The sequence below is a fragment of the Archocentrus centrarchus genome, chromosome 19, assembly GCF_007364275.1.
Source record: "Archocentrus centrarchus isolate MPI-CPG fArcCen1 chromosome 19, fArcCen1, whole genome shotgun sequence".
Lineage (NCBI taxonomy): Eukaryota > Metazoa > Chordata > Actinopteri > Cichliformes > Cichlidae > Archocentrus > Archocentrus centrarchus.
Window position 1 is genome coordinate 18071516 of NC_044364.1, and position 27297 is coordinate 18098812.

The 27297-nt window shown below is 41.2% G+C and overlaps 2 protein-coding genes across 4 annotated transcripts in view; one reads left to right on the top strand and one right to left on the bottom strand.

Moving 5' to 3' along the window:
* Positions 1–25879, top strand: LOC115798769 (uncharacterized). 3 transcript variants are annotated; one of them, XR_004021502.1, is made up of 9 exons: positions 1–320; positions 4401–4493; positions 6313–6405; positions 8539–8631; positions 10805–10897; positions 11949–12041; positions 13319–13461; positions 24895–24991; positions 25279–25879. XR_004021502.1 is itself a non-coding variant. In XM_030755723.1 (8 exons), exons 1-8 carry the CDS (start codon positions 130–132, stop codon positions 24909–24911), a joined length of 816 nt encoding a protein of 271 aa, XP_030611583.1. In that variant the 5' UTR covers positions 1–129; the 3' UTR covers positions 24912–25142. The 3 variants fall into 3 exon arrangements, 2 of the variants coding, with proteins under 2 accessions (XP_030611583.1, XP_030611582.1); XM_030755723.1 differs by lacking the exon at positions 25279–25879 and having other exon boundaries at positions 24895–25142; XM_030755722.1 differs by lacking the exons at positions 24895–24991; positions 25279–25879 and adding an exon at positions 13856–15396.
* LOC115798770 (gastrula zinc finger protein XlCGF57.1-like) overlaps positions 21684–27297 on the bottom strand; it is a 14426-nt gene continuing 8812 nt past the window's right edge. The window contains exon 2 of the mRNA XM_030755724.1: positions 21684–23913. Coding sequence (XP_030611584.1) covers positions 22382–23913 — 1532 coding nt within the window. The 3' untranslated portion in view covers positions 21684–22381. The remainder of the gene's footprint in view (positions 23914–27297) is intronic.

The window sequence follows — 27297 nt, forward strand, 5'->3', positions numbered from 1 at the left end:
CAAAGGTGGGATTAACGTGCGCGCTGCTGGCTGTTGTCCCAGTCCAAAGTTGTGTCCTCATGGAGGAGTTGCTGGTTGTGCTTTAACATTTTTGTGTTGCGGGGTGTTTGAGTGTGCACATTTGGAAAAATGGAGGATCACAATTATCATCAAACACAAGAAAAGTTTGAGGAGCTGCTGTCTATGAAGCTCCGGCAGGAAAAAGAAAACCTGGAGAAAACGAAAGTTTATCTGGGTGACGCCTTCGCCAGGTGGACCTCGCTGAAGAGGGACAAAAGTTTTCGGAGTGACGCGGAACTTGCTTGCTTCCTGCTGGATAGGTATTCTTGCTGGTGTGTGTGCGTGTGTGCGCGCTGAAACAGCCGACGCCTGATTTGGTTTAATGACGAAACTTCGCTTTTAACCTTTCAGTTTATTTTTTTAGCGTTGACCGAGTGTAACTCGCTCAGGTTAAAGTTAGTGGGGTGGATGCAGTACTGTTACAGCAAAGTACTTGTAACTTATAGAGGCAGCTTACAGTGCAGTGAACAAGCATTTGACCCCTAATTTACATGTTTCAGATTATCAAACACATTTTAATATCAGACAAAGATAACCAGAGTAAATACAGAATGCAGTTCTTAAATGATGAATTCATTTTTTAAGGGAACAAATTTATCCAAACCTACCTGCCCTGTGTGAAGAAGTCAGTGCCCCTAAACATAATAACTGGCTGTGCAACCCTTGGCAGCAACAACTGATATCTTTAATGTCATTGCACCGTAGTGTCATTGTTGGAGCCATCCTCCAGGTGCCAAAATAATAAATAATGCAATAGAAATAAGAGTATAAATAAAATAAAAAAGATCTGATATTTACAGTGAGCAGAGGTAGTGTGAATAGCAAATAAATGGTCTATTTACAACTGTATGCACTGTGCTTAAGTGGTGCAGTGGATGTGCAAGGAGATTGTCTGTTGGGTTTAATATGGTCAGTGTTCAGTAGTAGCTGCTCTGTGGCAAAAGCTGTTTTTCAGTCTTGTGGTCCAGGCATACAGTGTCCTGTAGTGCTTCCCTAAAGGCAGGGGGGTGAAGAGGCAGTGTCCAGTATGTATGGTGTCCCTGATTATGGCTGTGAGCTAGGTGCCCGTGATCTCCTCAGCAGTCCAGGTCATGTTGTGGCTGTTGTTGACCCTTTTGAGGTAATTGATGCTCTGCACAACCTCCATTTCCTCACGATGATGGTGATCGGGTGAAGGAACGGGGGCTCCTTCATCTTTGCTGCATTTGCATTTCAGGTTGTTCTCTTGGATCCAGTTCTCCAGGTTCTCAGCCTCTGTTCTGTAGACAGCCTCATTGCTGGATGTAATCCTGCCTACCACGATGGTGTCGTCTGCAAACTTTATGATGGTGTTAGTCTTGTAGATGGGTTTGCAGTCTTGTGTATAGAGGAATAAGAGGAAGGGCTCAACACACAGCCATGTGGTGCGCCAGTGTTCAGGGTGATGCTGGTGGAGACCTGCCCCCCCATGCGCATAGACTGTGGTCTGCTGGTGAGGAAGTCCAGGACCCAGCTGCTCGGGTGTCTGTTGAGGCCTGGAGAACCAGCTTGGTGGTTGAATTCAGCCACATTGGAGGGTTTTCCAGCATGAACAGCCTGTTTAAGGTCATGCCAAAGAATCTCAATCTGATTTAAATCCAGACTTTGTATCGGTCACTCCAAAACCTTCATTTTGCTTTGGTTTTTGAGCCATTCAGAGATGGACTTGCTGCTGTTTTTCTGGCCATTGTCCTGATGGGCAGATGTCCTCCTTCAGTATTTTCTGGTAGAGAGCAGAATTCATGGTTTCATCAATTACAGCAAGTTGCCCTGAAGCATCAAAGCAGCCTCAGACCATCACACTACCACTACCATGTCAGACTGTTGGTATGATGTTATTTTATGAAATGCTGTGTTAGTTTATGCAGATGCAACGGGGCTCAAACCTTCCAGAAAGTTCAGCTTCTGTCTCGTCAGTCCACAGAATATTTTCCCAGAATTCTTGGGGATCATCCAGATGTTTGTTGGCAGATGTGAGACCAGCTTTTGTGTTCCTGTTGTTCAGCAGTGGTTTTCTCCTTGGAGCTCTTCCATGGAGGCCATTATTGCCCAGTCTCTTTCTGGTTGTTGAATCACAAACGCTGACCTTAACTGATCCAAGTGGTGCCTGCTGTTCTTGTTCTGGGTTCTTCTGTGACCTCCTGGATGTGTCGTTGATGTTCTCTTGGAGTAATTTTGGTAGCCAGCCACTCCTGGGAAGGTTCCCTGCTGTTCCAGGTTCTTACTGTGGTTCTCTGGAGTCCCAAAGCCTTATAAATGGCTCTGCAACCCTTTCAGACTGAGAAGATGTCAGTGACTTTGTTTCTCAGCTGGTTCATTAGATTGTGGTATGATGCACTGTTTTAAGCCTGCTTCACTTTGTCAGACAGGTTGTTTTTAAGGGATTTCTTGATTCAGCAGGTCTGCAGTGATCAGGTCTGTGTGTGGCAGTGAGACTGAAATCAGTTTTTCAAAAATTGTGGTTAATTGTATTTAATTTGTGGTTTAACGACAGGGGTAATTACTTTTTCCACAGAGGGCCAAGTGGGTTTGTACAACTTATTTTCCATTAATAAATTCAATTATTTATTTTAAAACTGCATTTTGTATTTACTCTGTTATTTTTGACTAATATTAAAATGAGTTTGACGATCTGAAACGTGTGATGAATATGCAACAAAACAAGAAATCAATAAGGGAGCAAATACTTTTTCATGGCACTGTAGTGTATATGTATTCAGTCTGCTACAACTATGATGAACAATAACACTTTGAAAATGAACATTACCTCATGCTGCAGATCTGAAATCAGTCATGACTGAAACATTACTTTCATCTCTATTTAAGCTATCTGGATATTCTTTGCCTTGTTGAAAGGAGTCTGCAGTAGTATCTCTCTCTGTGCCTCTGGGTCTGTCCATGGATTTCCTTCCTCCTGTGTCCGTTTCTTTAGCAGCTCAGAGTTGTCTTTTTCTCAGTGTTTCATGTGTTTGTGTAAATTGGTGGTGTTGCTACAGTAGAGATGCTCTTTCCTGCACACGTTGCAACCTGCAGTATTTTCATTTACAGCCTAGTGTTTCTCTTTCTTTCTACTATCATGCTTGCTCATGGCAGCCTACATGCTGTTGAGTGCTGAGTTATGACAGCACATCAACAAAACAGAGCGGAGGAGGAGCTGGAACCCAGCGTGCATGCAGGAAGTGAGAGGATTGCTGTTTGCACAGACGTGTCTACTTATGGATGAGATGAGAGCAACTTTCTGAACGTAGAGGAGAGAATCTGAAACTAAAATATCAGTGCCATTGATTCTGTACCAGTATTGATATTGGTATTGTTACTATAATTATTGGATCAATCCACCCACACCTTGTTTAAGTGGGAATTAGTAGGTGGAGGGAGAACCTAAGATGTATCCATGCCTATAAGTAGTGCTGGATGGAAATAACCAGAAAATTATATTTGTATTTTACAATTCTTCTTATTGATATTTTTTCTGCACAAGTGAAGCCTTATATAAGTTTACAGTGTCTCATATATGAATATATGAAATATACAATACCACACACTTAAGTGTAAAATGAAAAGAAGAAAATTGATTAACAACAGCAAAACCAAAACAATAAATCAAAATATCAAAATATCATTGCTCAGGCTATTCGGTCCCTAACAGTTTGGCTTTATGTTTGATGAAGTGCTGCTTTTTTGTTGTCAGTGGCTCAGAACTGTGAGGCTCCATTTGTACTTATTCTTCCAACATCTGTGGCATAAATTATTCTGTCTCCAGGTAAAAACACCTGTTTGTGTAACACCATGAGTAACACGCAGTCCAAAAAATGATCTCTGGCCTTTTTTTCCTGGCCTTTTGAGTTCAGTGGAAAACATCATTAGTGAAGGAGATTTTCTAAAGACTTAGGAAAAGAGAAGCACATTGTATATGTGGATATAAAACTACAATTTCCATAAGATGGACTACAAAATGGTCTACAAAACATTTTGCTTCAACCCAACATGTCATTTTATATCTGCAGATCATATGAATAATGGCATGAAATGGAAAACACATTTATAATTAACATTGTCCTGTTAAGCTCACGTGTCATTATAAGTGTGCAGTTATCAGAGTTAGAAATAGTTGGTGTGTTTGCTCTGTTGAACAGCATTACCTGTGGGGTAAATGTTTTATTTCAGTGTGTATAATTAAAATACTTCATATGATTGCAATTGTGAGGGAGAAAGGTGTACAGTAATCATATGCCATTTCTTCAGTGGTCATCAGTGCTAACACCACCAGCAATTGTGCCATGAAGACTTTATAATTTCAATGTTTCTGTTGTTTCATCTAGCTATGAGAGACCTGCCACAACATCAGCTCCCACAAAGGAAAAACCTGTTAAAGTCAAAGCTCCAGCTGGGTCTGGCACCAACAGAGCCAACAGGCAAGTCATTGCTTAGAAATAATAGTACTGTCCAAATATGTGTTTTTGGATATTTTTGTTTATATTTATATTGTACATTGCTCAAAAAACTAAAGGAATACTTTGAAAACACATGAGATCTCAATGGGAAAGAAAAATCCTGCTGTACATCTACACTGATGTGGACTAGGTAATGTGTTAGGAATGAAAGGCTGCCACATTGTTTGATGAAAATGAAAATTCAGTCTACAGACGCTGAATTCAAAGACCTTGAATATCAAAGTGAAAAAATAATACAGCAGGCTAGAACAATTTACTGAACTGTAATTGTAACTCAGAATGGTGCTCAGTAGGTATGTGCGCAATTACTCGACTAGACTAATCATCGCTAATATTACTAGTCAGTACCAGACGTACTAGTCGGTTAGCCTAATTATTAAGGTTTTAATAAACCAAGCGCTGGTAAATGTTTGTCCTAAATGTTATGCAGCCATCTGCCACCAGATGGAACTGCAGCCCTTACATCGTTACAGAAAAGCGCCATAGCGCACCTCCTGAGAAACACCCTTCCTTCATTGCATTTTAGAGTGCTTCCTCCAAGTTCATACAAAGAAGCGAAAAAACTAGCGGGACAAATGTGTTTGCGCCTATAGAAAAAAGAAAGTATTTTATGTTTCTATCGGCCGCCACCACATGTAATTAAATAAAAATAAAAATGACCACAGCTGAGAGTAGGACCCAGGGGGGGAAGTGCCAGCATTTTGTGTTTCTGTCAGCCACCACCAAATGTAAAACACCTGGACATGACCAAAAGATAAATAACACATGCAATGCACCTGCATACGTATAAACACCAGCAACATTATCGGCCGCTTACATAGGTTACCTTGTAGCAGCTAATGTCAGGGGTAAGCTGGACGAGGAGGCTGGGGGAGAGGGAGGTCTGGGCTCCACTGCTCAGGATGCCACACCGGACAAGAGGAAGACGATGGATGGATGGATGGATGTTTGTATTGTTTTGATGCATGTGCTCAGAAGTTTGTATGTCCCCCACGTGCTTGTATGCATGCCTGACAATATCAGGGCTCCTCATGAGATGATGGCTGGTGTCCTTGAGGATCTCCTCCCGCATCTGGACCAGGGCATCACTGAGCTCCTGGACAGTCTGAGGTGTAACCTGGCAGTTTCTGATGAACCGAAACATGTCCCTGAGGTGTCCCACTGGATTTAGGTCAGGCGAGTGTGAGGGCCAGTCAGTGGTATCAATTCCTTCATCCTCCAGGAACTTGCATACTCTCACCACATGAAGCTGGGCATTGTCGTGCACCAGGACGAACCCACTGCACCAGCGTACGGTCTGACAGTGGGTCTGAGTATTTCATCCTGATACCTAATGGCAGTTAGGATACCATTGACCAGCCTGTAGAGGTCTGAGACTACGTTTCTACCACGGAGGTGCTGGTGTTCGTGCCAGTGCTGGTGTCGGTTTCAATGAACCGGCAGAACGCTTAAGACTGGGCCCACATTTCCACCCCGTTTTGTAAATTGATCATTTACGTATGAGTGCAGGCGGGTCCTCGTCTGGACACGGAGGGCGAAGGGCACAAACGTGGGAGAACACCCTGTTGTGCTGTGAATATATTTTACAGTCCGAACAAAACTACTGCAGCATCTGCATATTTGAATGTGTATAATTAAAATAATTCATATGATTGTAACAGTGAGGGAGAAAGGTGTACGGTAATCATATGCCATTTCTTCAGTGGTCATCAGTGCTAACACCACCAACAATTGTGCCATGAAGACTTTATAATTTCAATGTTTCTGTTGTTTCATCTAGCTATGAGAGAACTGCCACAACATCAGCTCCCACAAAGGAAAAACCTGTTCAAGTCAAAGCTCCAGCTGGGTCTGGCACCAACAGAGCCAACAGGCAAGTCGTTGCTTAGAAATAATAGTACTGTCCAAATATGTGTTTTTGGATATTTTTGTTTATATTCATATTGTACATTGCTCAAAAAATTAAAGGAATATTTTGAAAACACATCAGATCTCAATGGGAAAGACAAATCCTGCTGTATATCTACATTGATGTGGACTAGGTAATGTATTAGGAATGAAAGGCTGCCACATTGTTTGATGAAAATGAAAATTCAGTCTACAGACGCTGAAATCAAAGACCTTGAATATCAAAGTGAAAAAATAATACAGTAGGCTAGAACAATTTACTGAAATTTAATTGCAACTCAGAATGGTGCTCAATAGGGATGTGCGCAATTACTTGACTAGACTAATCATCGCTATTATTACTAGTCAGTACCAGACGTACTAGTCAGTTAGCCTAATTATTAAGGTTTTAATTAACCAAGCGCTGGTAAATGTTTGTCCTAAATGTTATGCGGCCAACTGCCACCAGAGGGAGCTGCAGCCCTTACATCGTTACAGAAAAATGTCATAGAGCACCTCCGGAGAAACACCCTTCCTACACTGCATTTTAGAGTACTTCCTCCCAATGCATACAAAGAAGCGAAAAAACTAGCGGGACAAATGTGTTTGTGCCTATAAAAAAAAGAAAGTATTTTATGTTTCTGTCGGCCGCCACCACATGTAATGCACCGGGACACAACCGAAAGGTAATTAACACATGCAATGTACCTGCACAGGTATAAACATTAGAAACATCATCGGACACTTACATAGGTTACCTTGTAGCAGCTAATATCAGGGGTAAGCTGGAGGAGGAGGCTGGGGGAGAGGGAGAGGGAGGTCTGGGCTCCACTGCTCAGGATGCCTCCCCGGACAAGCGAAAGAAGATGGATGGATGTTTGTATTGTTTTGATGCATGTCTGAATAGCAGAGCAACAAGCATCATTCATAATGTGCAGCATAATGCGCCACACTTTTAAATCGCAATTTATTCATTTTCCGAATGTTTTTTTCTCATATTCAATGATGCGTGAACATCGTTTGCAGTAAGGTATTTTCATATATTTATATCAATTGATTTTATGCTCTTCATTGTTTGGAGTATAATGTGCACTGTTCATAATGTGCGGTGCTGCACAGTTAAGCAGCATTTAAAGTGTGATTCATCATAGAAGAACGTGATTAATAGTTTCAAATGACTTTATTTAGATAGCCTTTGACATTGTCCATTAATCAGGCATAAAATTTAATTTGATATCTGAGTGTTTCTCAGTTTTAGACTAGTCGGTTAGTCTATGTTTTTTTCCTTGTTTAGTCGACTAAGAAATTAGTTGCCAGGAACATCCCTAGTGCTCCATAGTTTGTATGGCTTCCATGTGCTTGTATGCATGCCTGACAATATCAGCACTCCTCATGAGATGATGGCTGGTGTCCTTGAGGATCTCCTCCCACATCTGGACCAGGGCATCACTGAGCTCCTGGACAGTCTGAGGTGTAACCTGGCAGATTCTGATGAACCGAAACATGTCCCTGAGGTGTCCCGCTGGATCTAGGTCAGGCGAGTGTGAGGGCCAGTCAGTGGTATCAATTCCTTCATCCTCCAGGAACTTGCATAATCTCACCACATGAGGCTGGGCATTGTTGTGCACCAGGAGGAACCCACTGCACCAGCATAGGGTCTGACCTAATACCTAATGGCAGTTAGGATACCATTGCCCAGCCTGTAGAGGTCTGAGACTACGTTTCCACTGCCGAGGTGCTGGTGTTCGTGCCAGTGCTGGTGTCAGTTTCAATGAACCGGCAAATGCTTAAGACTGGGCCCACATTTCCACCGTGCTTTGTGAACTGATCCTTTATGTATGAGTGCAGGCGGGTCCTCATCTGGACACGGAGGCCGAAGGGCACAAACGTGGGAGAACAACCTGTTGTGCTGTGAATATATTTTATGGTCTGAACAAAACTACTGCAGCATCTGCATATTTGAATGTGTATAATTAAAATAATTCATATGATTGTAACGGTGAGGGAGAAAGGTGTACGGTAATCATATGCCATTTCTTCAGTGGTCATCAGTGCTAACACCACCAGCAATTGTGCCATGAAGACTTTATAATTTCAATGTTTCTGTTGTTTCATCTAGCTATGAGAGAACTGCCACAACATCAGCTCCCACAAAGGAAAAACCTGTTCAAGTCAAAGCTCCAGCTGGGTCTGGCACCAACAGAGCCAACAGGCAAGTCATTGCTTAGAAATAATAGTACTGTCCAAATATGTGTTTTTGGATATTTTTGTTTATATTCATATTGTACATTGCTCAAAAAATTAAAGCAATATTTTGAAAACACATCAGATCTCAGTGGGAAAGACAAATCCTGCTGTACATCTACACTGATGTGGACTAGGTAATGTGTTAGGAATGAAAGGCTGCCACATTGTTTGATGAAAATGAAAATTCAGTCTACAGACGCTGAATTCAAAGACCTTGAATATCAAAGTGAAAAAATAATACAGCAGGCTAGAACAATTTACTGAAATTTAATTGCAACTCAGAATGGTGCTCAGTAGGGATGTGTGCAATTACTCGACTACTAATCATCACTATTATTACTAGTCACTACCAGACATACTAGTCGGTTAGCCTAATTATTAAGGTTTTAATAAACCAAGCGCTGGTAAATGTTTGACCTAAATGTTATGCAGCCATCTGCAACCAGATGGAGCTGCAGCCCTTACATCGTTACAGCAAAGCGCCATAGCGCACCTCCCGAGAAACATCCTTCCTTCGTTGCATTTTAGAGTACTTCCTCCAAGTTTGTACAAAGAAGCAAAAAACTAGTGGGACAAATGTGTTTGGGCCTTTAAAAAAATAAAAATGACCACAGCTGAGAGTAGGACCCAGGGGGAAAAGTGCCGGCATTTTGTGTTTCTGTCGGCTGCCACCACATGTAATGCACCAGGACATGACCAAAAGGTAATTAACACACGCAGTGCACCTGCACGGGTATAAACACCAGCAACATCATCGGACACTTACATAGGTTACCTTGTAGCAGCTAATATCAGGGGTAAGCTGGAGGAGGAGGCTGGGGGAGAGGGAGAGGGAGGTCTGGGCTCCACTGCTCAGGATGCCTCCCCGGACAAGCGGAAGAAGATGGATGGATGTTTGTATTGTTTTGATGCATGTCTGAATTGCAGAGCAACAAGCATCATTCATAATGTGCAGCACAATACGCCACACTTTTAAATCGCAATTTATTCATTTTCCGAATGTCTTTTTTCTCATATTCAATGATGCGTGAACATCGTTTGCAGTAAGGTATTTTCATATATTTATATCAATTGATTTTATGCTCTTCATTGTTTGGAGTATAATGTGCACTGTTCATAATGTGCGGTGCTGCACAGTTAAGCAGCATTTAAAGTGTGATTCATCATAGAAGAACGTGATTAATAGTTTCAAATGACATTATTTAGACAGCCTTTGACATTGTCCATTAATCAGGCATAAAATTTAATTTGATATCTGAGTGTTTCTCAGTTTTAGACTAGTCGGTTAGTCTATGTTTTTTTCCTTGTTTAGTCGACTAAGAAATTAGTTGCCAGGAACATCCCTAGTGCTCCATAGTTTGTATGGCTTCCATGTGCTTGTATGCATGCCTGACAATATCAGCACTCCTCATGAGATGATGGCTGGTGTCCTTGAGGATCTCCTCCCACATCTGGACCAGGGCATCACTGAGCTCCTGGACAGTCTGAGGTGTAACCTGGCAGATTCTGATGAACCGAAACATGTCCCTGAGGTGTCCCGCTGGATCTAGGTCAGGCGAGTGTGAGGGCCAGTCAGTGGTATCAATTCCTTCATCCTCCAGGAACTTCCTGCATACTCTCACCACATGAGGCTGGGCATTGTCGTGCACCAGGAGGAACCCACTGCACCAGCATAGGGTCTGACCTAATACCTAATGGCAGTTAGGATACCATTGCCCAGCCTGTAGAGGTCTGAGACTACGTTTCCACCGCAGAGGAGCTGGTGCTCGTGCCAGTGCTGGTGTCAGTTTCAATGAACCAGCAAATGCTTAAGACTGGGCCCACATTTCCACCGTGCTTTGTGAACTGATCCTTTACGTATGTGTGGGTGGGTCCTCATCTGGACACCGAAGCCAAACGGCTCAAACGTGGGAGAACACCCTGTTGTGCTGTGAATATATTTTATTGTCCAAACAAAACTACTGCAGCATCTGCATATTTGAATGCTTATAATTAAAATAATTCATATGATTGTAACAGTGAGTAAGAAAGGTGTACGGTAATCATATGCCATTTCTTCAGTGGTCATCAGTGCCAACACCACCAGCAATTGTGCCATGAAGATTTTATAATTTCAATGTTTCTGTTGTTTCATCTAGCTATGAGAGAGCTGCCACAACATCAGCTCCCACAAAGGAAAAACCTGTTCAAGTCAAAGCTCCAGCTGGGTCTGGCACCAACAGAGCCAACAGGCAAGTCATTGCTTAGAAATAATAGTACTGTCCAAATATGTGTTTTTGGATATTTTTGTTTATATTCATAATGTGCACTGCTCAAAAAATTAAAGGAATACTTTGAAAACGCATCACAGCTCAATGGGGGAAAGAAAAATCCTGCTGTACATCTACACTGATGTGGACTAGGTAATGTGTTAGGAATGAAAGGCTGCCACATTGTTTCATGAAAATGAAAATTCAGCCTACAGACGCTGAATTCAAAGACCTTGAATATCAAAGTGAAAAAATAATACAGCAGGCTAGAACAATTTACTGAAATTTAATTGCAACTCAGAATGGTGCTCAGTAGGCATGTGCGCAATTACTCAACTAGACTAATCATCACTATTATTACTAGTCGCTACCAGCCGTACTAGTCAGTTAACCTAATTATTAAGGTTTTAATAAACCAAGCGCTGGTAAATGCACAGGTATAAACACCAGCAACTTCATTGGCCGCTTCCATTTGTTACCTTCCTTCATCCCCCACGAATTTCCTGCATACTCTCACCACATTAGGCTGGGCATTGTCGTGCACCATTAGGAACCCACTGCACCAGCATAGGGTCTGACCTAATACCTAATGGCAGTTAGGATACCATTGCCCAGCTTGTAGAGGTCTGAGACTACGTTTCCACCGCAGAGGAGCTGGTGCTCGTGCCAGTGCTGGTGTCAGTTTCAGTGAACCGGCAAATGCTTAAGACTGGGCCCACATTTCCACCGTGCTTTGTGAACTGATCCTTTACGTATGTGTGGGTGGGTCCTCATCTGGACACCGAAGCCAAAGGGCTCAAACGTGGGAGAACACCCTGTTGTGCTGTAAATATATTTTATTGTCCAAACAAAACTACTGCAGCATTTGCATATTTGAATGCTTATAATTAAAATAATTCATATGATTGTAACGGTGAGTAAGAAAGGTGTACGGTAATCATATGCCATTTCTTCAGTGGTCATCAGTGCCAACACCACCATCAATTGTGCCATGAAGATTTTATAATTTCAATGTTTCTGTTGTTTCATCTAGCTATGAGAGAACTGCCACAACATCAGCTCCCACAAAGGAAAAACCTGTTCAACTCAAAGCTCCAGCTGGGTCTGGCGCCAACAGAGCCAACAGGCAAGTCATTGCTTAGAAATAATAGTACTGTCCAAATATGTGTTTTTGGATATTTTTGTTTATATTCATAATGTGCACTGCTCAAAAAATTAAAGGAATACTTTGAAAACGCATCACATCTCAATGGGGAAAAAAAAATCCTGCTGTATATCTACATTGATGTGGACTAGGTAATGTGTTAGGAATGAAAGGCTGCCACATTGTTTCATGAAAATGAAAATTCAGCCTACAGAGGCTGAATTCAAAGACCTTGAATATCAAAGTGAAAAAATAATACAGCAGGCTAGAACAATTTACTGAAATTTAATTGCAACTCAGAATGGTGCTCAGTAGGCATGTGCGCAATTACTCAACTAGACTAATCATCACTATTATTACTAGTCGCTACCAGCCGTACTAGTCAGTTAACCTAATTATTAAGGTTTTAATAAACCAAGCGCTGGTAAATGCACAGGTATAAACACCAGCAACTTCATTGGCCGCTTCCATTTGTTACCTTCCTTCATCCCCCACGAATTTCCTGCATACTCTCGCCACATTAGGCTGGGCATTGTCGTGCACCATTAGGAACCCACTGCACCAGCATAGGGTCTGATCTAATACCTAATGGCAGTCAGGATACCATTGCCCAGCCTGTAGAGGTTTGAGACTACGTTTCCACCGCCGAGGTGCTGGTGCTCGTGCCAGTGCTGGTCTTGGTTTCAATGAACAGGCAAAATGCTTAAGAATGGGCCCACATTTCCACCGTGTTTTGTGAACTGATCCTTTACGTATGAGTGTGGGCGGGTCCTCATCTGGACACGGAGGCCGAATGGCATAAACTTTGGAGAACAACCTTTTGTGCTGTGAACATATTTTACAGTACTAACAAAACTACTGCAGCATCTGTGTGTGGCACAAGGTAAACACAGACAGTGATTACAAGCAAGAGGACAAGTAAGCACTTTGCGTCTTTGTATCTGTGATATGAACTGATGCAAAGCAGCAAGTTCAGACTTAGGGCCCAACCTAATTCACAGCTGTGAAAATCGCATCGCTTTTCTCATGTAATTCAATATCTGCTTTATCAACCTTTTTTGGATCAGTTGAGACCCAGGCATCAAATACTTAACAGAAAACTGCCTAAAGAAAAAACATTTTATAGCAGTATTACTTCTACCATGGTGCCCCTGCTTATCAGAAGCAGTTGTGGACAGAGTTGGGTTATGAGGCGAGTATCCAGAAGTAGTGAATAACTGATACTGAATGGTTGACATTTGAGCAATTCCATTTTTCAGCTGGCTGTGTCTGAGAACCCCAAATGGAGTGGTGTTGCCTCCAGCGATGAGCCTTCAACCAGCTGACCCCAGAGTTATCAACTGGGTTGTAGTTGTACCTTCAGCAGCAACATCAGGATTAAAACAGACACAAGTCAGGAGAGGTAAGTGGCATCCTTGATTAAATTAGCATTGTTCTCAGAGAACTGTATAAAAACTATAGATGGTAAGAGGGGTTTGTTACTTTAATCTGCTGCTTAAATCTGATAAGTGTGTCATGCATTGTTGTGGTGTTACCTGCTTTTGTGGGAACAGGTTTTCAACACAGTTTACAGTGCATGCTGCTCTGCTTCTTTGTTGGACTTTAAATAGCCATCATATCTCCACACTCCTGAATTCCTCAACAGTGTTCTCATCTTTTGAGGCTGTGTCCATTGGGCTGTCATGTTTCGAGTTTTGTGTTGTCTTTTATATCACTCGCACTCCCAAATATTTTCAAAATAGCATTAAAATTGGAGGCACACAGTCATCCATTATGCACATCTGTGTTCAATGCAGATGTCCAAGATGTTCCTACTGAATCAACTGTCCGTCAGAACCAGCAGGTTCCAGATCATCTCCAGGTACAGAAAGAGTGGAAAAAAGGCCCCCTAAAGGAGGAGCAGGAGGAACGCTGCATAAAGGAGGAACACGAAGAACACCACATAAAGGAGGTGCACGAGGAACGCCACGTAAAGGAGGTGCACGGGGAACACTGTATAAAGGAGGAAAACGAGGAACGCCACATAAAGGAGGTACACGGGGAACACTGTATAAAGGAGGAAAACGAGGAACGCCACATAAAGGAGGTACACGGGGAACACTGTATAAAGGAGGAAAACGAGGAACGCCACATAAAGGAGGTACACGGGGAACACTGTATAAAGGAGGAAAACGAGGAACGCCACATAAAGGAGGAACATGAGGAACGTTGCATAAATGGTGAAGCGGTTGAAGTGAATCTTAGGAAAAAGGCGGCTGATACCAGGTTCCCACTGACTTCTGTTCTTGTGAAGAATGAAAATGATGACAAGATATGTCAGTCCCCACAACTTTATCAAAGCCCAGCTGAAAAAAGGGAGGCAGCGCTACCAACCAGCAGACCAGGTAAACGGATGAAAACACAAATGGAGGACCATGGAGGAAGAAAGCAAGCTAGGAACTCTGATGTAAATAGTTGTTTAGCACCAAATACCAATGAAAAGGATTTAGACTTTTCTGAACCTGAAGATAATACTGAGGATAATGATCATGGTGATACTTACTGGCAGGAGCCAATATCTACTTCAGGATCTTACACTGAAGACAGCTCCAGTGATGATTTTAACTTGCAGGGACCTCTCTCAGAATCTGGATCTGATACTGAAGACAGCAGCAGTGATGATTCTAAATTGCAGGGACCTCTCTCAGAATCTGGATCTGACACTGAAGTCAGCAGCAGTGATGATTCTAAATTGCAGGGACCTCTCTCAGAATCTGGATCTGATACTGAAGACAGCAGCAGTGATGATTCTAAATTGCAGGGACCTCTCTCAGAATCTGGATCTGATACTGAAGACAGCAGCAGTGATGATAATAGGCAGGAAACTTCATCTCTTCAAAAACATATTGCATGTCATTCATGGAAAAAGTCTTCTGAAGCTTTGGGAAGCATGAAGCCAAGCACAAATGGACAGAGGCAGTTTCACACAAGGGAGAAACAATTTTGTTGTAAAATTTGTAGACGAGTATTAGACGAAAGCAGATTACTTAAGATGCAGAGGACACCACAATCAGGACGAACAGTTTGTAATTTCTGTGAGAAAAGGTATAGATGTCAGACATAAGAGTTTATACAGAGAGAGAGACTGCTCTGAGAGTTATTTTAACGTTCAGTGTTCTTGTTGTTGATGTTTCTAATGGGGTTATCTTTGTTGTCATCACATTAACTTTGTTGTTCATATTTCCAAACTGTTGATCAGTTGATTTGGTACAAGTGAATGATTGCCAGGTGGTGCTGTGTACACTGCATTTTGGTAATTATTAATAACAATAATCTGATTTGATCCATTTTTTTTAATGATGACTAGAGTTACATCAATAAAGCACACTGAGAAACCACCTCCATGCTTTTTCTTTAATAAAAACTCAACAAAATGTTTATATGTCATCTCTCATATAACTGCTTTTCCAAACAGGTCGGGATGCTGTGCAGAACTTTTTTAACCATAATAAAAAATATCACAATTAATTAATAGTGTTTGGGGGTGGAGGAGAAGTTCCATAAGGTCATGGAAAAGGACCTTTGGATGGCCTCAAAGCAGTTCTGGCAAACTGTCAAGCTCACGAGGGGAAAACGGTGCCCTACTCACATGGTTTATAGTGCAGATGGGGCGCTGTTGACTTTAGTTGAAGTCGGTGGAAGGAATTATTTAAGGACCTCCTTAATCCCAGTGACACACCTTCTGTAGAGGAAACAGAGTCTGGGGACAAGGAGGAGCACTTGCCCAGTAAGGTCACTGAGGTGGTTAAACAAGTCCTTAGTGGCAGGGCCCCTGGGGTGGACAAGATTCACCCTGAGTTCCTAAAGGCTTTGGATGTTGTAGGACTGTCTTGGTGTCTGCAACATCGTGTGGAGATCTGGGGCTGTGGTCCCCATCTTTAAGAAGGGAGACCGGAGGGTGTGCTCCAACTATCAGGGGATCACACTCCTTAGCCTCGCCAGTGTGGTCTATGCCAAGGTGCTGGAAAGGAGGGTCTGTCCAGTAGTCGAACCCCGGATTCAAGAGGAACAATGCGATTTTCATCCTGGTCCTCAAAGGCTCTACCATCTGTTTGTCCTCTCAAGGATATTGAAGTGTAAGTGGGAGTTTGCCCATCCAGTCTACGTGTGTTTTATGGACTTGTAGAAAGCATTCAATCACGTCCCTTGGGGGACACGATTGATTGTTGCATACCCCATTAGATTGTGCGAGACAGAATGGCATGCAACAATCGCAGTGAGAGCTTGGTCCATATTGCCAGCCATTAGTCAGACTCATTTCCTGTGGGTGCTGGACTTCACTGGGGCTGCCCTTTGTCACTGATTCTGTTCAAAATTTTTATGAACAGAATTTCTAGGTGTAGCCAAGTGGCAGAAGGCTTCTGCCTTGGTGGCCTCAGAATCTCATCTCTGCTTTTTGTTAATGATGTGGTCCTGTTGGGTTCATCAGCTGGTGGCCTCCAGCTCATAGTAGAATGGTTCACAATTGAGCAACTGGCATGAGAATTAGCACCTCTAAGCCTGAGGCCATTATCCTCAGCTGAAAGAGGGGACTCCAACTCAGGGACGAGTTGCTGCCCCAGGTGGAGGAGTTTAGTTTAACCCTTTATTTAGCATCTCTATCCTCACCTATGGTCACGAGCTTTGGGTAGTGACCAAAAAGAACGAGATCACAAATGGGGAGAGGGAGGTTTGGGCTTCTCTGCCCACATGATCTGGGCCCGGATAAGCAGAGAAAGATGGATGGATGGATCGTGTTTGGCAGAGGTGGGAAGTAACGAAGGACAAATACTTCATTACTGTACTTAAGTAGACTTTTCAGGTATCTGTACTTTACTTGAGTATTTATTTTTCTGAATACTTTTTACTTCCTACAGTTTTACACAAATATCTGTACTTTCTACTTACATTATCAAAACAAGCTCATTACTTTAGGTTTAACGCATCTGAGAAAAATTTGCATTTCCAGTCAGTGCGCCTTCAAACAAATGATCTGAGCCTAAACGGAGGAATAATAACATATAAGAGACAATTGTACTGGCATATCCTCCATCACTGGGGCTTATCACATGCAAAGAAATTAAAGCGGCAAACTGTGTAATTAATGTATCATTTATATCATTATAATCAGGGGTTACAGTGGGCCAGACTGAGGGCCGATGTCTGTAAGTTGTGCTCGCGGTATTTCAGCATTTAGCTAGCACTACAGGAGAGGAGTGAGCATAAAGAGAGTAACATGTGGCAGGTAATTTTAAATAAACAAATATTGGCACAAAAATTGTCTGCAGTTTGTCACACAGTCTGCATGCTAGCTAAAAGGTCCAGCTGCATTATTTCCAGGGAGAGCAAAGAATGAGTGATAACTTCAGTGAGATGGAGAAAGATGTGTAAGAAAGAGGAAGAAGAGAGCAGCAGCAGGTCAACTGATCACAGCCTGCACACCAAGATCATTTACTGGAGCTCACAATAGAAAGTTGTGATTCCTCTCCCCATGCAGAGCCACTACAACTGATCTTAGGGTTCCCCCACCTTCTGAATCCCACTGTAACCCCTGAGTATACTCATGTTTGTGTTTAGGTGTGGAGGCACAGTCACCCTCTACTATGGAGGATACAGAGAACAGAGCTGTGTTTGAATTCCCTTTCACAGTTTGTCCTATATAACAGATTCAAGCTACATTTATTATAATGTAGAATTTATCTTGTATAATATTTTATATTATCACAATAATATACACTGCTCAAAAAAAAGGGAACACTTAAACAGCACAATATAACTCCAAGTAATTTAAACTTCTGTGAAATCAAACTGTCCACTTAGGAAGCAACACTAATTGACAATCAATTTCAAATGCTGTTGTGCAAATGGAATAGACAACAGGTGGAAATTATTGGCAATTAGCAAGACACACTCATTAAAGGAGTGGTTCTGCAGGTGGGGACCACAGACCACTTCTCAGTACCTATACTTTCTGGCTGATGTTTTGGTCACTTATGAATGTTGGTGTGCTTTCACACTCGTGGTAGCATGAGACGGACTCTACAATCCACACAAGTGGCTCAGGTAGTGCAGCTCATCAATGCAAGAAGGTGTGCTGTCTGTCAGCGTAGTGTCCAGAGGCTGGAGGCGCTACCAGGAGACAGGCCAGTACACTAGGAGACGTGGAGGAGGCTGTAGGAGGGCAACAACCCAGCAGCAGGACCGCTACCTCCGCCTTTGTGCAAGGAGGAACAGGAGGAGCGCTGCCAGAGCCCTGCAAAATGACCTCCAGCAGGCCACAAATGTGCATGTGTCTGCACAAACGGTTAGAAACTGACTCCATGAGGATGGTATGAGGGCCCAACATCCACAGATGGGGGTTGTGCTGACAGCCAACACCGTGCAGGACGCTTGGCATTTGCCAGAGAACACCAGGATTGGCAAATTCGCCACTGGCGCCCTGTGCTCTTCACAGATGAAAGCAGGTTCACACTGAGCACATGTGACAGACATGACAGAGTCTGGAGACGCCGTGGAGAGCGATCTGCTGCCTGCAACATCCTTCAGCATGACCGGTTTGGCAGTGGGTCAGTAATGGTGTAGGGTGGCATTTCTTTGGAGGGCCGCACAGCCCTCCATGTGCTCGCCAGAGGTAGCATGACTGCCATTAGGTACCGAGATGAGATCCTCAGACCCCTTGTGAGACCATATGCTGGTGCGGTTGGCCCTGGGTTCCTCCTAATGCAGGACAATGCTTGACCTCATGTGGCTGGAGTGTGTCAGTTCCTGCAAGATGAAGGCCCTGAAGCTATGGACTGGCCCGCCCGTTCCCCAGACCCGAATCTGATTGAACACATCTTGGACATCATGTGTCACTCCATCCACCAACGTCACGTTGCACCACTGACTGTCCAGGAGTTGGCGGATGCTTTAGTCCAGGTCTGGGAGGAGATCCCTCAGGAGACCATCCGCCACCTCATCAGGAGCATGCCCAGGCATTGTAGGGAGGTCATGCAGGCACCTGGAGGCCACACACACACACACAATACTGAGCCTCATTTTGACTTGTTTTAAGGACATTACATAAAAGTTGGATCAGCCTGTAGTGTGTTTTTCCACTTTAATTTTGTGTGTGACTCCAAATCCAGGCCTCCATTGGGTAATAAATTTGATTTCCATTGATGATTTTTGTGTGATTTTGTTGCACATTCAACTTTGTACAGAACAAAGTATTTAAAGAGAATATTTCATTCATTCAGATCTAGGATGTGTTATTTGAGTGTTCCTTTTATTTTTTTGAGCGGTGTATAATGAGGTTTGGTTAGCTTTACTGAAAAATATCTGGTAGAATTGTCCTCCAAAGAGCTACTTTTACTTTCTTACGGAGTATATAAAAGTATAGGCTCTGAGTATATTTCAGAGCCTATACTTTTTTTACTTTTACTTAAATAAAGAAGTTGAACCAGTACTTCAACTTTTACCAGTGTAGTTTTTAGCACAAGTACTTGTACTTCTACTTAAGTACAGAATGTCAGTACTTTTGCCACCTCTGGTGTTTGGGGGGGCTAGAGCCTATCGTAGATTTCATGGGGTGAAAGGAGCAGATAAACTTTGAACAGGTCACCAGTATCTCACAGGGATAACACAGACAAAATTGACCAGTTACACGAAAAGACATGTCTTTGGACTGTGGGAAGAAGCCGGAGCACTCGGAGAGTACCCACACAGGCTCCAGTACAAAATGCAGTCAACCACGTGGATTTAAACTAACACCTTTGTGCTGTGACGCAATAGTGCTAATCACTGCACACTGTGACATCAAACATTTCATTAACAAGTTAAAAAATAAAATAAAATAAAGCTACTTTTACTTATTACAAGGGATTATCACAGCAGCTTCATGATACAACCCCAAAGGGAACTGTGTCGCTAATTGGAATTGAATTGGTGACCTTTCCCCTTGCTAATGTGTAATCCTATGCACCATGGAACCACACAGACTGTTCTCAGTGGACTTTCATCATTGTTAAAGTAATTAACTACCATTTATTATCAATGGCTGGCAATTTTTAGTAGATTTTGACAAAAATATTACACCAATAGCTGCAGATGAAGTGGCTGCAACACATTTTCTGTGAATCATTTGGTTAAATATAGCCTCACTGTCCCTTTTTTAGCTCATTCTACTATTGGGAGTATTTGTCATTATAAAAATTAAGTCATTGTTCAACTCAAAATGTTCTCAAACCTAAGCTGTGAAGTTCAGTAAAGTAAAATCAAGTCTGACTGGACTGACTTCCAAACTCAATGGCTAGAGTTATGTAGTCATCCAGAAAACCCACCTATCAGGCTGTCCTAAAAGTTCCCTGAAAAGCCTTCAGCTGATCCAAAATACTGCAGCTAGACTACTGACAGGGACTCGAAAAAGAGAGCATATTTCTCCCATATTGGCTTCTCTTCATTGGCTCCCTGTTAAATCCAAAATAGAATTTAAAATCCTTCTTCTCACATAAAAGGTTGTGAATAATCAGGCCCCATATTATCTTAAAGACCTCATATTACCGAATCACCTCAATAGAGCACTTAACTCTCAGACTGCTGACTTACTTGTGGTTCCTAAGCTACTTAAGAGTAGAATGGGAGGGAGAGCCTTCAGCTTTCAGGCCCCTCTTCTGTGAAACCAGCTCCCAGTTTGGATTCAGAAGACAGACACCCTCTCCATTTTTAAGATTAGGCTTAAAACTTTCCTTTTTGATAAAGCTTATAGTTAGGGCTAGATCAGGTGACCCTGAATCATCCCTTAGTTATTTTGCTTTAGGCCTAGGCTGCTAGGGGGTTCCCATGATGCACTGAGTTTTTCTTCTTCTTTCACCTCTTTTTACTCTCAGCCTCAACTGGTCGCAGCAGATGACTGCCCCTCCCTGAGCCTGGTTCTGCCAGAGTTCTTCCTGTTAAAAGGGAGGTTTTCCTTCCCACTGTTGCCAAGTGCTTTCTCATAGGGGTCATTTTGACTGTTTTCTCTGTGTTGTAGGGTCTTTACCTTACCATGTGAAGAACCTTGGGGCAGCTGTTTGTTGTGATTTGGATTTGAAAGCAATTGTTTTCTTTCCAGTATGAGTTGCACTTTTTAAACCTCCTCGGAGAGTAGCTGGCGAGTATTTGCAGACAAGTCAGCATTTTCCATACAAACTACAGGAAATTACTACTGTAGGTCATGCTATTTTGACTGGTCTGCAGTGAAACATAAACAGGGAATATTAAAAAATAAATAAGTTGTGATATTTCCATCTTTTTTAGCAAAAAGAATGTATAGGTGGGTCAAGAGGAAGTTATGGAGAGAAACTAAAAAAGGAGAGACAAGCAGAAAACAGGTACAGATGAGCAGAAGATGGGCAAAAATAAACTAAATAAATGAGAGAGAAAGAGAGAAACAGAATTACAAACAGGAAGTGATTAAGAGATAGATGAATGCAGAGAGATGATCCCATCGTGGGATCTAATAGTATATTTTTATCCACAGTACATGTACTGCACACTGCAGTAACATATTGTTTTGTGAGTGTGCCTTTAATAAAACATGTAATATTTCTGAATATTAATTTTATTAACTGAAAAGCAGAACAGGAAAAAAAAGAATTGTTTTATTTATCCAGAAAGTTGGGAAGTTACCATTACAGCAACCAAAAAGTGAAGAAGGTGATTCAGTACAAAATCTAAATACAATAAAGACCTTTAAATGAATGCAAAATTAAAAGAAACCCAAAATTACATTAGTTAAGAAATTCCATACAACTAAAACTATCAGGAATAGATGTGTCTGATTCTGTGTAACCCAGGACCACTAAATCCAGTTTAGCTGCTGTTTTACTGATGTCCTGCTGATCCAGACTTATTCTGGTGAGCTCCCACCTTCATCTAAAACAGTCCCAAGTTTAAGTTTATCTTGAAAGAAATGTTCATGCATAGATTATTAAGAATATCATGTTAGAAAAAAAAGCAACAGTAATAATGAAAGGGTAAAAGATCAAAAGTACTTTCGATATTAGATAATGTACAAATAAATCCAATCTCAGTGCGATGTCCCAAGAAAATCCAGCAACATATAATTACAATATGGCTGCTTCACTATGAGTACCAGCACCACCCCTCATGCACATGTCACCAGCCATTTTCTTGATTTTTTTTGTTAGATATTTTTGTGCTGTATTGTATTGCTTCTGATTTGAAGCTTGAAAATAAATTGCTGACATCTTTCAAAGCACTCATTAACTTACCAGGCTCAATGAACAAAAAAAAATAAATCCAGAGACTATATAAATGATTCATTAACAGGTAAGTGCCCTCGCTGCACCCTCTGTGTGGGTTTTCACATGTCTGTTTAGATTTCCCTTCTGGGTAAATGTTTTACCGCAAACCCCACAGCTGAATGGCTTCTCTCCAGTGTGAACTCTCATGTGTCTTGTCAATGTTCCTTGATGAGTGAATCTTTTTTCACACACAGCACAGCTGAACTGTTTCTCTCCAGTGTGAACTCTGATGTGGATCTTGAGATCACGCTGATGTACAAAGTTTTTGCCGCAAACATCACAACCATGTGGTTTCTCTCCTGTGTGGCCTCTCGTGTGTGCTTTAAGATGCGACTTCCTGTTAAATCTTTTTCCACAGACCTCACAGCCATATGGTTTCTCTCCTGTGTGAACTCGTGTGTGTGCTTTAACAAGTGCCATCCGGTTGAATCTTTTACCACAAACATCACAAGCAAATTGTTTTTCTCCTGTGTGAATTCTCATGTGTGCACTTAATTGTGTCTTCAGGTTATATCTTTTACTACAGAGATCACAACCGAATGGTTTTTCCCTTGTGTGAACTCTCATATGTCTCTTCAGATCTACCTGTTGTGTAAATCTTTTTGAACAAATGCCACAACTGAATGGTTTCTCTCCTGTGTGAACCCTCATGTGCCTCTTGATATTCTGTTGTTGAGTAAATCTTTCGCCACAGATATCACATACAAATGGTTTCTCTCCTGTGTGGATTCTGATGTGCGCTTTAAAACTATAGAGATGTCTAAAACATTTTCCACAAAAATCACAATGAAATGGTTTTTCTCCAGTGTGAATTCGGATATGTGTCTTAAGATTTTGCTTTTGTGTAAATCGTTTCCCACAAATACCACAGACAAATTGTCTGTCTTGTCTGGTTGCTGACATTTGTGAACCTACTTTTCCTAAACGACTGGAGGAACTTTCCAATGAATGACTTGTTACAGGTCTCTGAAGAGGCCACTTGTTTTTCAGAGATTTTAGTCCATTTGCACTTGATGTAGGAACCCGCAGATTATGTTCACCGCCATCATTTACAGGTCCAGAATCTGACAAAGGTTCCTGCCAATCATAACCATCATCATCATCATCATCGTCATCATCATCATCTGAGACTTCAGTCTCAGAAGAGTCTGAGGCCTTCTCATCAGTATTTGGTTGTAACAGATTATTTGGATCTGGGTTCCATGATCCAGGCCCAGGTCCTTCACAGTGCTCTCCATCACTTTCTGTTTTTATCTCTTTATGCAAGCTGCAAACTGCAGGCTCTGCCACTGTATGGTCCCCCATTTGATTTTGAAGAAGATGTAAAGAGTTAGGTTTCTCTTCATCATTTTCAGTCTTCACAGGACCAGCAGTGAATTGGAACCTGAGGATATCAGCTTTCTCTAGACCATTAAGCTGCTCTTCCTCCTGACTGTTCCTGAGTTCCTCCTGTTCTTCCTTTATATGGAGGAGCTCTAGATCCTGCCGGTCCAAACTGCTGCTCCATTCATGGGAAACTTCTTCTTTGATCACCAACAGTTGCTGGACATCTGCAGGGAACACAAAAACAGACATGGACAACTGTGACTCCATACATTCATCATTAGCAAGCATTATTTTTGCCTAACATCCATTAAAGAGGATCTCTTAGATTCTATTTTGGTGGTTGACAGAATAATTTGTATATACTGTGATTGTACACACTGATGACAGCTGGTGTATTTTCATAAAATGCTTGAATGATAATCTGATGTGACAAATGGGACACATTTTTTTCTTAAGTCTTTCAAATTAGATATTTAACTACTTGGATTTATCTGACCTTGGAGTTATTTACTCATATAATAGCACTGTTAGTGTTTTTCAGTGACTTCCAAAACCACAATGTGATCAAAAGTCAAATATTAAAAAGCATTTTCCATTCTTGCACATCTGTGGTTATGTTTTTGCTAGGAATGAGAAAAATGACTTGGTTTAGGTTAAAGCAGCCATTCCCAAAGTCAGAGTTTTCTGTATCACTAAAGTGGCTTTTTTTTTTTAACCTGGCTAAGTCACCATGGAAACTTGTGCTGAGGACACTCCTGGTCAGGAGCAGGTTATGTTCCCTTTAAAAAGTGCTGCATTTTCACTGATTTACAGCATGTGCATTCTCACAGGAATCTGCATTCATTGGTGATGCAGAAAATATATAAATGTTTTAGTGTTTGGTTCTGATCTGCTGCTAAGTCTGCTTTTACTCGGCTGGAACTGCAGGTACTGGAACACAAAGGAGAAAATTGATCAGGCTCTTTATCACCAAAAAATCTGTTTAGTCAATAAAATTAATTTCACTTTGATCTGCTGTCAAACTAAAGCAATTTCTACATTTCCTTTAGTAGGGTATGGGATGGTAATCTTTCATACATCAATACCAGTCACCAGCATTACAAAGTTAAACATTTGTTTTAAATAGAGAATCAAAACATGTTCTGTAATATTTAAAGTTGTCTACAATGTCTCTGTTTGTTTCTGTGTTGCCTGCGGATCTCCAGCATTTGTAGGTGATTAAATATTAAAAAGAGTACCCCATGAATGGAGCCACATAAAGGAGGAACAGGAGGAGCTCAAATACAGCAAGCTAAGGAACAGGTGAGAGGAAGTTCCTATTCTCTGCTTCAATCTCCAGTAAAGCTGCACAAGTTCAGATAAAAGGGTATGTACACGGATGAACTATTAATGTCATTCAACACAATGATTAAATTAGGCAAAAGCTACCTGCAACATACAGAGGTGAGTGTGAATGGGGGCATGGGGTGTTTTACACCATATTTATTTCAAGGCTTTGGTAAGATTATTTTGCACATTTAGATTTATATAAAATATAACTGTATCAGTATTTAAAATATAAAAAATGAAATCTTTTTTTTTTCTTGCAGGCCAGTAAAACTGTGAGACACTGACCTGGGGCTGTGAGGCTGGACACTGAATTGTTATTAGTTATTAACATTAATTATTAACATTTACACCATCAGAACATCTGTTTTCTGCAGCAGGATACATCAAAGTGCAGGACAACCTCAGCTCTGAAAAAGTTGATATGCTCACTTGGCTTGATTGCAGCTGTTGCATGCTCGTTTACAGACACACACACACTCACTCATTCACTAACACACTTAAACACACAGACACACATGCAGAAAAACACATACACATGCCAAATCCAGCTTATCAAAACTGTCAGAACTCTTTTTGCCTCCTACTAATGTAAGAAAGCCTTCAGAGAAGATGGAGTAAAAGCAAAGTTCATTGATACTTTAGGTCATACGTAGTCCTCATTTTATTTGACATTACTGTATTGTAGTAATTTTTTAAATTTTTGTGCTTAAGAAAATGTTTTCTTTTTTTTTTTTAATCTGATTTTATTGACTGAAAATTATTTTGACACGTTTTGCAGTGAAACAATTAAAAGGAAACCACTGAGCAGTTCGTTTTAAAAGACCTGTCTTTTTACTCTATTGAATATTTACTATTGCAATGAATAAGACAAAAGTATTTCAACTCAATTAATCGATGGAATATCAACAGAATTGTAAATTTTTTAAATAATCAATAACTGCAGGCTGTGGATGTCTTTTTATTCCAGTGGGTTATGGAAAGAGGTGGTCCTGGAGTTGGTGGCAGTTTGAGGCATCAAAATACAAATAATAAAAGCAAATAACACACATACAAATATCTCCCAACTGGCTGAAGTGTGATTCCAGAAGCTCACCCCATAACCAGCCAACATGTTACTGAACACACAGCAAAGCAGAAAAATCTGCTAAATAAAGTTTCAAAGTAAAGTTAAAGGTTTATACATAAAACACAATTCAGTAAAGTTATACTAAGCATCTTTCCCTCAATTTCAAGCTCCATAAGAGAGAAATAAAACAGGAAATCAATGAATTACTATAAAATGTCCAAAGGACTCCAGCCTTACACTTTCATTTGTTTTTATTTTGTGTGTTTTCAAATTAAACAAAAATACTAGTTCTGCTCCAAACTGTTGCAAAAATAAATCTTTATTTTTATCATCACAGACATTTTATACACTAAGAGTTATTAACTTATGATGTACAGGGTCAATTTAAAAAAATCCATTCAAGCAATGAAACATGACTGGGCTGCTGACTTACTGATTAATCCTTTCTAACACCAAAACCCCATCCCACCTGGAACAAAGGGCTTGCTTGTAGGCAGCTGTAAGCTTTCTCTTTAATATTGTAGCAGAAAATAAATAAAACTGCCCACAAACAAAGCTGGAACCCTAATTTTACATTGAAGTTTTACATGTAATTATTCAGCTGTTACCTGACAGGAACTGAAGATAAAAATATGGAGAAATGAATCAGAGGCAGTTTACTGATGGACCTGTGATATTAGTTACATGTTGGGCAAATAGAATTTAGAAACAGCCAATAGTTTTGGAAGGATAGAGGAATACAGGCAGAATATAGTTGGGACAAGATAAGCCAAGCCTGATCTGGTTGGAGTCCCTGATCCTTATCCATTTTGGATCTGTAATGCCATATCTAAGTCTAGGCTGGTTCAGACACGGTTTGCTGAGCCGATACGGAGCCTATAATCCCTTCAGGTGGATCCAGTTCTGTGTAGAACCACTGAGACTGATTTTTTGTGATTTTTCAGTGGAAAATATGTCAAGATTCAGACTCTTTAAATTGCTGTTTGAGATCATTCAGTGACCCAATCTGTGAACACATTTCAACATGAAATGTAATCAGATTACAATCAGCCTGCCTACAGCTGCATTTAAAATGTTTACTTTTAGTTCAGTTTTAGTCTTAAAGTCATTTCAGCCTCATCTTCACTCAGATATTCACATCATTGCCAAGATCCTACTGTGAGAGTCATTTTTCAGTGTGATCATTTTTGACTGATCATTGATTAGTGTGTTT

Excerpts from the sequence above, each read along its gene's own strand:
- LOC115798769 (XM_030755722.1), top strand. The coding sequence starts at position 130 with ATGGAGGATCACAATTATCATCAAACACAAGAAAAGTTTGAGGAGCTG. Across the intron at positions 321-4,400 it reads GCTTGCTTCCTGCTGGATAG|CTATGAGAGACCTGCCACAA; the intron begins GTATTCTTGCTG and ends TGTTTCATCTAG. Across the intron at positions 13,462-13,855 it reads ACAGACACAAGTCAGGAGAG|ATGTCCAAGATGTTCCTACT; the intron begins GTAAGTGGCATC and ends TGTTCAATGCAG.